This window comes from Rhinoderma darwinii, chromosome 2 (genome assembly GCF_050947455.1).
Source record: "Rhinoderma darwinii isolate aRhiDar2 chromosome 2, aRhiDar2.hap1, whole genome shotgun sequence".
NCBI lineage: Eukaryota > Metazoa > Chordata > Amphibia > Anura > Rhinodermatidae > Rhinoderma > Rhinoderma darwinii.
Genome location: NC_134688.1, coordinates 213,295,173 through 213,308,385, shown reverse-complemented (window position 1 = coordinate 213,308,385; position 13,213 = coordinate 213,295,173). Strand labels below are relative to the sequence as shown.

The 13,213-nt window shown below is 39.4% G+C and overlaps 1 protein-coding gene across 1 annotated transcript in view; it reads left to right on the top strand.

Moving 5' to 3' along the window:
• Window positions 1–13,213, top strand: part of HHLA2 (HHLA2 member of B7 family) — a 122,402-nt gene that overhangs the window by 48,404 nt on the left and 60,785 nt on the right. Inside the window, exon 3 of the mRNA XM_075851120.1 lies at window positions 12,514–12,822. Within this exon, the coding sequence (XP_075707235.1) occupies window positions 12,514–12,822 (309 nt within the window). The remainder of the gene's footprint in view (window positions 1–12,513; window positions 12,823–13,213) is intronic.

Sequence of the window (13,213 nt, the reverse complement as noted above, 5' to 3'; positions counted from 1 at the left end):
CATTGCTCTGCATAGTGTATTATAATACATTAACCCCTTAAGGACGCAGCCTAGTTTTTGTGCTGGGGAAGGCGAGGAGCTGGCAATCAAAAGTAAGGAGGTGGGTAAACTCGGAAAGACTTGAGGAATAAAGATGTGACTTTTCAAATGAAGATCTGACTCTTTTATGCTCATTTGCATACGGTGTGGGAACACTAAAAAACTGTCTTCTTAGTCGGCTCTGTAGCTTCAGTATTCAATTATAGGTTATATAGAAATGATTTTTCACCCACTACCACCAGGTATTGCTGGTTTAATAGGTGAAATGCTGGTGACAGGTTCCCTTTAAAGTCCCACGGTGCCATGCCTATATATGATGATCTAATGTAATATATTTGGTGAACTGTAAACATAGGGCACTAGCCATGATGATTATTACTACAGGAACCCATATAGGCTTTCAGGTCCACTGGATTGTGCACAATATGAATTATTGTTCAGTAACATTGAATCCTGTAATATTATGCTTTGGTTTTCAATGCGTTTTGTGTGTTTTTTTATACTTTATGCTTACATTTATTATATAGTAAATTTGTTTAGGGGGGGAAAGCTGATTATTGGGGAGACTAGGCTTAAAAAAAAATGCTGTATGAAGATGCGACAGTATCAGTAGCAAACCACTGCTTTAATTTTACTATAAGCCAGTTATACATAAATTTACGCAAACCATACAAACTTAAAAACCCATATGTGTAGATGTGAAGAGCATGCCCATCAAAGTAATAAAGTTAAATACGATGTACACTTTTGAAGGCAAATTTTTATTAATAAATAAAGGTTTTGATTTAGAATTATTTTTTTTCCATCATTTTTTTTACTTTTTAAGATATAGTTTCTATGTATCCTGTAAACATAGAAACTGTATCTGTATTCAGTAAAGGCCGAATTTGTCAGGTCAGCAGGATGAGACATGCAGGACCAGCGTTCACCAAAAGCCGTCAGTCTTGCTGATGGATTCGGCTGTTAACACAAGATACAGCTTCTATGTATACATGATACATAGAAGGTGTATCTCACAAATTAAAACATTTTTTTTTAAATAAAAAACAATTCAAAAGTTGATCAAAATCAACCTTCAAAAGTGTACATAGCCTTTAACACTTATGAGTAGATTGATGTACTTTAATAATTAGAGCATTTTTTTAATCCCTGCAATAAAAAGGCGAATCTATGCAGTAAAAATGGAACGTAACGAAACGGTTTATTTTTTTAGCAAAAAGAAGGACCTCATACAATTATTCAGAGTAGGCAGGAATTATTATTGTAGCCCTAGATGAATTGCATCATGGTTTATAGCAATCCCACTTATTACCTTACAGTCCCATTCAATCAAATGTCTGCTTGAAAAGCTGTACCCGCTTGGCTGTCTCAGCTCAACTGAGCAATTTGTGATTATGAGACAATCCATCCATACCTCTCACACTGAACAGATATGCCAGAGTAAATCTATTCCTGTAGCTGCAGGGCTCAGGTCTACGTGCGGTCTTAACCCCTTAAGGACGCAGCCTAGTTTGGGCCTTAAGGCTCAGAGCCCATTTTTCAAATCTGACATATTTCACTTTATGTGGTAATAACGTCGGAATGCTTAAACCTACCCAAGCGATTCTGAGATTGTTTTCTCGTGACACATTGGGCTTCATGTTCGTGGTAAAATTTGGTCGATATATTCAGTGTTTATTGGTGAAAAATTGCAAAATGTAGAGAAAATTTTGAAAAAATTGCATTTTTCAGAATTTAAATGCATCTGCTTGTAAAACAGACGGTTATACCACCCAAAATAGTTACTAGTTCACATTTCCCATATGTCTACTTTAGATTGGCATCGTTTTTTGAACATTTTTTTATTTTTCTTGGACGTTACAAGGCTTAGAACATAAACAGCAATTTCTCATATTTTTAAGAAAATTTCAAAAGCCTTTTTTTTAAGGTACCTCTTGAGTTCTGAAGTGGCTTTGTGGGGCCTATGTATTAGAAACCCTGATAAAACACCCCATTTTAAAAACTAGACCCCTCAAAGTATTCAAAACAGCAGTTAGAAAGTTTTTTAACCCTTCAGGCATTTCACAGGAATTAAAGCAAAGTGGAGGTGAAATTTGCAAATTTCATTTTTCTTGCTGAATTTCAATTTTATTCATTTTTTTTTCTGTAACACAGAAGGTTTTACCAGAGAAACACTACTAAATATGTATTGTCCAGATTCTGCAGTTTTTAGAAATGTCCCACATGTGGCCCTACTGCGCTCGTGGACTAAAACACAAGCCCTAGAAGCAAAGAAGCACCTAGTGGATTTTGAGTCCTCTTTTTTATTAGAATATATTTTAGGCAGCATGCCAGGTTTGAAGAGGTGTTGAGGTGTCAAAACAGTAGGAATCCCCCAATAGTGACCCCATTTTGGAAACTACACCCCTCAAGGAATTCATTAAGGGTTGTTGTTACCATTTTGACCGCACAGTTTTTTCACAGCACGTATTTGAATTGGGCTCTGAAATGAAAAAAATGTCATTTTTTCCAATAAAATGTCATTTGTGATCAAAATTTCTTATTTTCACAAGGAACAAAATACCCCATTTTGTTGCCCAATTTGTCCTTAGTGTGGCAATACCCCATTTGTGGTGATAAACTGCCGTTTGGGCCCATGGGAGGGCTCAGAAGGAAAGGAGCGCTATATGTTTGTTGGAGTCCAGATTTTGTTGGATTGGTTTTCGGGTGCCATGTCGCATTTGCAGAGCCTCAGAGGTATCAAAGCAATGGAAACCCACCAAAAGTGACCCCATTTTGGAAACTACACCCCTCAAGGAATTCATTTATGGTTGTTGTTAGCATTTTGACCACACAGTTTTTTCACAGCACCTATTTCAATTGGGCTGTGACATTAAAAAAATGACATTTTTTCCAATAAGATGTAATTTTTTACAAAAATTTCTTATTTTCACAGGGAACAAAATACTCAATTTTGTTGCCCAATTTCTCCTGAGTGCATCAATACCCCATTTGTGGCAATAAACTGCCGTTTGGGCCCATGGGAGGCCTCAGAAGGGAAGGAGCGCTGTGTGTTCTTTGGAGTACAGATTTTGTTGGATTGGTTTTCGGGTGCCATGTCGCATTTGCAGAGCCCCAGAGGTATCAAAGCAATGGAAACCCACCAGAAGTGACCCCATTTTGGAAACTACACCCCTCAAGGAATTCATTTATGGGTAATGTGACCATTTAGACTCCATAGTTTCTTCACAGAACTAATTTGAATTGGGCTGGGAATTAAAAAAATATATATTTTTTCCAATAATATGTCATTTTAGCTCAAAAATTCCTATTTTCACAAGAAATAAAATACTCCATTCTGTTGCCCAATTTGTCCTGAGTGCGGCAATACCCCATTTGTGGTGATAAACTGCCGTTTGGGCCCATGGGAGGGCTCAGAAGGAAAGGAGCGCTGTGTGTTCTTTGGAGTCCAGATTTTGCTGGATTGGTTTTCGGGTGCCATGTCGCATTTGCAGAGCCCCAGAGGTATCAAAGCAATAGAAACCAACCACAAATGACCCCATTTTGGAAACTACACCCCTCAAGGACTTCATTTATGGGTGTTGTGACCATTTTGACCCCATAGTTTTTTCACAGAACTTATTTGAATTGGGCTGGGAATGAAAACAAAATTATTTTTTTCAAATAATATGTAGTTTTGGCTGAAAATTTCTTATTTTCACAAGAAACAAAATACCCCATTCTGTTGCGCAATTTGTTCTGAGGGCCGCAATACCCCATTTGTTGTGATAAACTGCCATTTGGGCCCATGGGAGGGCTCAGAAGGAAAGGACCACCATTTGGCCTACTGGGGATTTTCTAGTGCGAAGTCATGTATGCAGAAGCCCCTGAGGTACCAGAACAGTTGAAACCCCCAAGAAGTGACCCCGTTTTAAAAACTACACCCTTAAGGCATTCATCTACATGTGTAGTGAGCATTTTGACCGGAGACCTACACCCCATAAACTGTAATGTGGGTTCTCCCGGGTATGGCAATACCCTACATGTGGCTCTTATCAGCTGCCTGGGCACACAGCAGGGCTCAGAGGGGAAAGACGAGGGGGGATAAGCTGTGCGGAGTGCATCAGGGTAAGTAAAATTGGGGTAAATTATAAACCAAGGGATGTATGATAAATTTTAAAACACTTTCATACTGAGCTCTGGTTATTCGGGACACGTGTCACATTGATATATTGTGTCCTCCCTTACCCCCTCTTATAGCAGACTTTGCACCTCTTTTGACTTTTTCCCTTCTTGCCAGTTTGGGGAACTTCTCCTGGAAAGTGTTGCCCTGGTACGATGCGTGTGGGCTCGCTTCCAGAAGTACTGGGTGCCCCCCCTTCTTGGTCCCTAAAGATTAGGTTCTTGATAATCACCTCTTGAAATTCCAGGAAAGTTCCCGTCTGGCCTGCACATCGACGTAGCATGTACGCATTGTACAATGCCATCTGTATGATGTGCCCGGCCAGCTTCTTATACCACACCGCATGGCGCTGTAGGGCTTCAGGGCTTGATCTTACAAGTCCATCCCTCCCATGTACCTATTGTAGTCCAGGATGCAGTCTGGTTTGGGGGTGGCCTTTCTTTCATATATCCTAAACCTGTAGGTATACCCTGATGCACTCTCACAGCTTATACATCTTCACGCCATACCTTGCCCTCTTACACGGCAGGTACTGGCGGAATTGAACCCTCCCTTTAAAATGTACCAGGGACTCCTCAATAGAAATACACTTCTCGGGGGTGTATGCTTGGGAAAACCGGGCACTGGAACGGTCTAATAGGGGTCTCCGTTTATACAAACGGTCAAAACTGGGGTCATCTCGGGGTGGGCACGGCTCATTATCAGTATAATGTAAGAAGCGAAGTATTGCCTCATTTATTTATTTTTTTAGGTTCCAGTTCAGTTCTGAAGTTGCTTTGAGGGGCCCATATATTAGAAACACCTATCAAACACCCCATTTTAGAAACTAGACCCCTCAAAGTATCCACAACAGCATTTAGAAAGTTTAGGAACCCTTTAGGTGTTTCACGGGAATTTAGAGCAAAGTAGAGGTGAAATTTACATTTTTTTTTTTGTCAGAAAATCCTCTTTATACCATTTATTTTATAACACAAAAGGATTTATCAGAGAAACGCAACTTAATACGTATTGCCCAGATTCTGCAGTTTTGAGAAATATCCCACATGTGGCCCTAGTGCGGTAATGGACTGAAGCACCGGCCTCCGAAGCAAAGGAGCACCTAGTGGATTTTGAGGCCTCTTTTTTATTAGGCACCATGTCCGGTTTGAAGAGGTCTTGTGGTGCCAAAACATTGGAAACCCCCCAAAAGTGACCCCAATTTGGAAACTAGACCCCTTGAGGAATCCATTGTAGTTTTCTTGGGGTGCATGCGGCTTTTTGATCAGTTTTTATTCTATTTTTAGGTGGCGTGGTGACTAAAAAACAGCAATTGTACGATTGTTTTTTTTTTCGTTTTTTTTTACAGCGTTCACCGTGCGCTATAAATGACACATTCACTTTATTCTGCGGGGCGATACGATTACGGCGATACCAGATGTTTATAGTTTTTTTTTATGTCTTATGGCGTTTGCACAATAAAATACGTTTTGAAAAAAATCATTCACTTTTTGTGTTACCTTATTCTAAGAGCCATAACGTTTTTATTTTTCAATCAATAAAGCCGTGCGAGGACTTCTTTTTTGCGTAACGAACTGTAGTTTCGATCAGTACCATTTTTCGGTACATGCGACTTTTTGATCTCTTTTTATTCCATTTTTTGGGAGGTGAAGTGACCAAAGAATTGTGATTGTGGTTCGGTTTATTATTTATTTTTTTTACGGCGTTCACCGTGCGGGATAAATAATGAAATAATTTTGTAGTTCAGGCCGTTACGGACGCGGCGATACCAATTATGTATAGTTTATTTGTTTGTTTATATATTTTTATTAATAATAAAGGACTGATAAGGGAAAAAGGGGGATTTTTACTTTTAATACTTTTAAATCTTTTATTTTCTTATTTTTACACAACTTTTTTTAACTTTTTTTTTACTTTATTACTTTGTCCCACTAGGGGACATGAGGGCAGGAGGCCCTGATCGCTATTCTAATACACTGCACTACATGCGTAGTGCAGTGTATTAGAACTGTCAGCTACTCACTGACAGCAAGCATAGTGGGTCCTGACGTTGTCAGGACCCACTAGGCTTCCGTCTATGGCATCGCCGGACGCCATTGTTTGGTGTCCGGTTGCCATAGTCACCATCGCCGGCCGCTATCGCGTAGCAGGCCGGCGATGGCAGCTTAACCCCTAAAAAGCCGCGATCTCTATAGAACGCGGCTTTTAAGGGGTTAATCAGCGGGGACACAGCGATCGGTCCCCGCTGTAGGAGCTGTGACAGCTGCTGAACAAGACAGCAGCGTCACAGCTCCTGTATGTGTCGGGAGGACGGCCGAAACGGCCGTTACTCCCGAGACGTACTATTACGGCATGGAGCGCGAACGATACAGCTGCCATGACGTAATAGTACGTCAAGGAGCGGGAAGGGGTTAAGGGTTCCGCCCTTCAAGTCCCCTAGTGGGAATAAAAAAAAAAATGTTTTAGAAAAATAAAAAAATTTAAGTTTCAAGTAATAAAAAAAACGAAAAATGTCCTTTTTCCCCTCATCAGGTCCTTTATCATTGGAATTTTTAAAAATAAAATATAATGAAGTATACATAAGTGGTATCGCCACGTCCGTAACAACCTGAACTATCAAAACCTTGCCTTCCAAAAAATTATAAAACGTGAACAAAAAGTTGCATGTACTCCAAAATTGTACCAATTAAAACTTTTTTCGGACTATAGGACGCACTGGACTATAAGACACACTCATAAATTTTAGCATAAAAGAGGAGAAATACACTACCGTTCAAAAGTTTGGGGTCACCCAGACAATTTTGTGTTTTCCATGAAAACTCACACTTATATTTATCAAATGAGTTGCAAAATGACTAGAAAATATAGTCAAGATATTGACAAGGTTAGAAATAATGATTTTTATTTGAAATAATAATTTTCTCCTTCAAACTTTGCTTTCGTCAAAGAATGCTCCATTTGCAGCAATTACAGCATTGCAGACCTTTGGCATTAATTTGCTGAGGTAATCGGGAGAAATTTCACCCCATGCTTCCAGACGCCCCTCCCACAAGTTGGATTGGCTTGATGGGCACTTCTTGCGTACCATACGGTCAAGCTGCTCCCACAACAGCTCTATGGGGTTGAGATCTGGTGACTGCGCTGGCCACTCCATTACAGATAGAATACCAGATGCCTGCTTCTTCCCTAAATAGTTCTTGCATAATTTGGAGGTGTGCTTTGGGTCATTGTCCTGTTGTAGGATGAAATTGGCTCCAATCAAGCGCTGTCCACAGGGTATGGCATGGCGTTGCAAAATGGAGTGATAGCCTTCCTTATTCACAATCCCTTTTACCTTGGACAAATCTCACACTTTACCAGCACCAAAGCAACCCCAGACCATCACATTACCTCCACCATGCTTGACAGATGGTGTCAGGCACTCTTCCAGCTTCTTTTCAGTTATTCTGCGTCTCACAAATGTTCTTCTGTGTGATCCAAACACCTCAAACTTCGATTCGTCTGTCCATAACACTTTTTTCCAATCTTCCTCTGTCCAATGTCTGTGTGCTTTTGCCCATATTAATCTTTTCCTTTTATTAGCCAGTCTCAGATATGGCTTTTTCTTTGCCACTCTGCCCTGAAGGCCAGCATCCCGGAGTCGCCTCTTCACTGTAGACATTGACACTGGCGTTTTGCGGGTACTATTTAATGAAGCTGCCAGTTGAGGACCTGTGAGGCATCTATTTCTCAAACTAGAGACTCTAATGTACTTGTCTTGTTGCTCAGTTGTGCAGCGGGGCCTCCCACTTCTCTTTCTACTTTGGTTAGAGCCTGTTTGTGCTGTCCTCTGACGGGAGTAGTACACACCGTTGTAGGAAATCTTCAGTTTCTTGGCAATTTCTCGCATGGAATAGCCTTCATTTCTAAGAACAAGAATAGACTGTCGAGTTTCACATGAAAGCTCTCTTTTTCTAGCCATTTGGAGAGTTTAATCGAACCCACAAATGTAATGCTCCAGTTTCTCAACTAGCTCAAAGGAAGGTCAGTTTTATAGCTCCTCTAAACAGCAAAACTGTTTACAGTGGTGCTAACATAATTGCACAAGGGTTTTCAAGTGTTTTCTAATCATCCATTAGCCTTCTAACACAGTTAGCAAACACAATGTACCATTAGAACACTGGAGTGATGGTTGCTGGAAATGGGCCTCTATACACCTATGTAGATATTGCATTAAAAACCAGACTTTGAAGCTAGAATAGTCATTTACCACATTAACAATGTATAGAGTGTATTTCTGATTAATTTAATGTTATCTTCATTGAAAAAAACTGTGCTTTTCTTTAAAAAATAAGGACATTTCTAAGTGACCCTAAACTTTTGAACGGTAGTGTAAGTTTTGTCTTTAACTGTACATTTCCTGGGTAATAGTCAGACAATAGGGTAGAGATACAGTACCACAGTGGCCTAATACATTGCCAGCCACTGTGCCCCAATACAATGCCAGCCTCAGTGCCAACCACAGTGCTCCAATGCCAACCACAGAGATACAAGATATTGGCAGCTATATTGCTCCCATCTCCCCATAACTCACCAGACATCAGAGGTGTGGAGAGGCAGTGGTTAATGGTGTTGAATTAGCTTTTCTTGCTGCTCTGTTTCTTCGGAGGCTGTGTGGCTAGAAGGTACTTGCAGATCAGTACCTGCACAGATTTAGGGCCAATTCACACGAACGTGAATCTCATCCGTGTGCTGTGTATTGAAACAACGCACAGCACGCGACCCCATTGATGCGGGAAACTCGCTGCATATCCTATATCGTTTTCACGCACCTAGCCTCCCATTGAAGTCAATGGCTGCATGAAAACCATGGACAGGACACGAATGCACATCCATGTGCTGTCCGTGTTTTAAGCATCAATTACATTTAAAAAAAAAAAAAAAGTACTTGCGAGTGTGTGAAAAACCCCAAACAAAACTACTACCAGGTAAAATCAGCACTCCAAAAGCTCCTTTCCTTCTCAGCAATGCAGTTTGCCCAAACAGCTTTTTACATCTATATATATATGCTCCCTATACCCCTAGATGAATCCTTCCAGGGGTGTAGTTTTCCAAATTGAGTCACTTTGCAAGGCTTTCTACTGTACTGGTACCTTAGAGACTCTGCAAATGCTACATGGCGCCCACAAATCAATCCAATACAAAAACCAAATAGCGCTCCTTCCGTTCTAAGCCCTGCCATGTGCCCATACAGGGGTTTATACCATATAGAAGGTATTGATGTACTCAGGAGAAAATTCATTACAAATGTTGGGGGGCTGTACCCCTTTATTCCTTAAGGAAGTTAAACATTTTAAGCTAAAACTACATCTTACTGGAAAAAAAAATATTATTTTCACTTCCCAATTCCAATAAAATCTATAAAAAAAAAACACTTGTGGGGTCAAAATGCTCATTACACCCCTAGATGAATTCCTTGTGGGGTGTAGTTTCAATAATTGGGTCTTTTAGGGGGTGTTTTATATATTTTGGCTCCTTAAAGAGTAACTTAACTTTTAAAAAACTTTTGACCTGTCATAGTGACATGTCCAAAGTTTTGATCGATGTGGGTCTGAGCACTAAGACCCCCACCGATCGCTACAACGAAACAGCAGAAGCTCTCAGGTGAGCAATGTGCCACTTAGTTTCTGATTGGCTTTCCTCAGGAAGCTGAATGAGTGATGTATGGATTCCTAGAATTTCTATTGAGCCCGTAAACCGCTCCAAGGAAAGCCAAGAAAAGTCCATCAGAAACTAAGCACTTACCGGAGCGCTTCTTCCTTTTGGTTTTAGCGATCAATGGGGGTCTCCGTGCTCGAACATGTCAAATGTTTTGTAAAAGTTTAGTTAACCTTTAAGGCCTCTGCAAATCTATAGTGGTGCTTGGAAAATATCCTACTAAAATGGAGACCCCAAAATCCATAAGGTGCACCTTCATTTCTGATTGTTGCAGTAAAGTAGCACACTAGGGCACATATGGGATATTTTGAAAATTGCAGAATCAGGATAACAAATATTGAGTTGTGCTTCTCTGTTAACCCCTTAGTGACCAGACTATTTTAGGTCCTAATGACCAAGCAATTTTTTTTGTTTTTCTATAGTCGCATTCAAAGAGCTATAACTTTTTTATTTTTCCGTCAACATAGCTGTATGAGGACTTTTTTTTTGCGGGATTAGTTGATCTTTTTATTGCCACCATTTTGTGGTACATATTATTTTTTGATTAACTTTTATTAACTTTTTTTTGTGGGGGAATAGAGAAAAAACCTGAGATTCCACATGGTTCTATGCGTTTTAAATTGACGCCGTTCACTGTGCGGCATAAATAATACATTACCTTTATTCTATGGGTTGGTACGATTACGACGATACCACATATGTATAGTTTTTGCATAATAAAAACACTTTTGAACTAAAATTATTTGTTTTTGCATCGTCTCTTTCCAAGAGCCGTAATTTTTTTTTTATTTTTCCGTCCATGTAGTGATTTTTTTGGCTTGTTTTTTTTGCAGGATGAGACGTAGTTTTAATTGGTACTGTTTTTTGTTTTTTTACGGTGTTCACCTTGCAGTATAAATTACATATTAACTTTATTGTTTTAGTCATTATGGTCGCGGCGATACATATATGTGTACTTTTATTTATTTTTTACACTTTTACTAAATCAAATAAAAATTTATTTTTTTACTGTCATTTTTCTTAAGAACTTTTATTTCACACTTATTACTTCTTTTATTAGTCCCACTAGGGGTCTTAACTATGTGATCTTTAGATCGCTGCTATAATTCTTTGGTATACTTCGTATACCAGAGTATTATTGCCTGTCAGTGTACATCTAACAGGCAATCCCAGGGCAAATCTTGGGGCTTTTATCATGCCCCCGGCTCTCATGACACCCCATCGGAGGCCCCTCGATTGCATTTGCGGGCCGTCAATGGGTGACCGAGGGAGCTCCCTCCCTCTGTAAGCAAGTTAAATGCCGCGGTAGCTATTGACGGGTTAAATGGCCGCGATCTAAGTAAACTTCGATCACGGTCATTGGAGCAGGAGTCTGGCTGTCATCAGACAGCCGAGCCCTGGCTCCAGCCTGCACGGGACACCCGTGCAGGGCTTAGATTTGGCCACCGTGAAAAAGGCAGCGGCCTAGCCTTTGGCCCCTTAGTGACCGCCCTGAAAAGGCGTATTGGTGGTCAGTAAGGGGTTTACACTTGCTGATGAAAATTGAATATCTGCAAAAAAAATAAATTTTTCAAATTTCACCTTCACTTTGCTTTCATTCCAGTGAAATACCTAAAGGTTAAGAAACTTCGAAAATGCAGTTTTGAATACTTTGAGAGATGCAGGTTTTAAACTGTGGTGATTTATACAGGGTTCTAACATAAAGACCCCTCAAAGCCACCCTAAGAAAATAGGTTTGGGAAGTTTTCTTAAAAATTTAAAGAATGACTGCTAAACTTGTAAGCCTCTTAACGTCTTAACAAAATAAAAGGATATTCATAAAAATGATGCTAACATAAAGTAGACATTTGGGAAATGTTTATTAGTAATTTTTTTTTGAGTGGTATTCCTATCTGTCTTACAAGCAGGGAAAATCAAATTTTAAAAAATTAACATTTTTTTACATTTTTGATAGATTTTGTTGTCTTTCACAAATAAACCATACATGTATCGACCAAACTTTACCACTAACATAAAGTACCATATGTCATGGGAAAACAATTTCAGAATCGCTTAGATAAGTAAAAGCATTCCAATGTTATAACTACATAAAGTGAGACATGTCAGATTTAAAAAATGTGGCTCTGTGATGAAGGTTAAATCTGTCTGCGATGCCAAGGGGTTAAAGGGATTCATACCCTTGATGTTAAGATATGTAGGCCTTTTGGGTTAATAACCCTATCAGCACCTCTCCTGTGTCTATAACAGGTTATATATTTTTACTGTACATCTGAGTATTTAGTGAACACTGTGTCCTACATCTAATCAGTTTTATCTTAAAACATTATATTAAAGCTTTAGGTTAGATTCACACATGCTGTTTTGATGCAGATTTTGGGGCAGTTTTTGGCTCCGTTTTCTTAGCCAAACATAGAAGTGGATACAAAAGAAAGGAGATGCATCAATCTTTTCTTTATACATTTCCTTCCATATGGATCCACTTGTCGGTTTAGCTAAAAAAATAAATCTATAAACAGCACCAAAACAGCGTGTGTGATTTGGCCTTAAGTAGCTTTTGACACACTGGTGGAGTTTTATAGAGCAAAATTCGCCATTCTCCTGTCTTTCATGTTTTACAGATGCACTTTTGGGTGAACAAAACAAAAATGTCACCTTGCCGTGTTCTTTTAAACCTGGGGGGAATGAGGTCATTCATTGGACTACTGGTGACAAAAAAAATGTGCACTCATATTATGGGACAATGGACCAACTGCAGAACCAAGACAAAGAATATTCTGGAAGAACGTCACTATTTCCTAATGAAATAAGTAAAGGAAATGCTTCTCTGCAAATAATGGGCCTGAAGAAAAGTGATGAAAATACATATATATGCTATGTAAGCACAAATGCAGGATATATGGAAGATAAAATGGATTTGCAGGTTATAGGTAAGAAACATAAAAAAACACTGTGCTAAGAAAAAGCATACATTTTGTTTAACATTCCCATAGGTTTCTATAAGGGCCTCATGTATACGCTTTTAGCACCATATGTACCTAAGGGCACTGTAGGCCTGTGCACATCCATATGTAAATTAAGTGCATTTATATGTTAATGAGGCACCGTCTGTGCTGTGAGATGGAAGGAGGACACCCAGCGATGGACAAGTTAAAGGATGCAGAGGGTGTTAGATGTTGTAAGAAGCGTTCAACAATGTACTGCTTTATTTTGTAAGAACAGACATTTGAAAGCTATATATGACTATGGTCTATTTGATGGGCTTAGTCTAAGTCACCAGACAACCTGCGCTTAGAGATTCATGTGATGTAAATAGTTTAG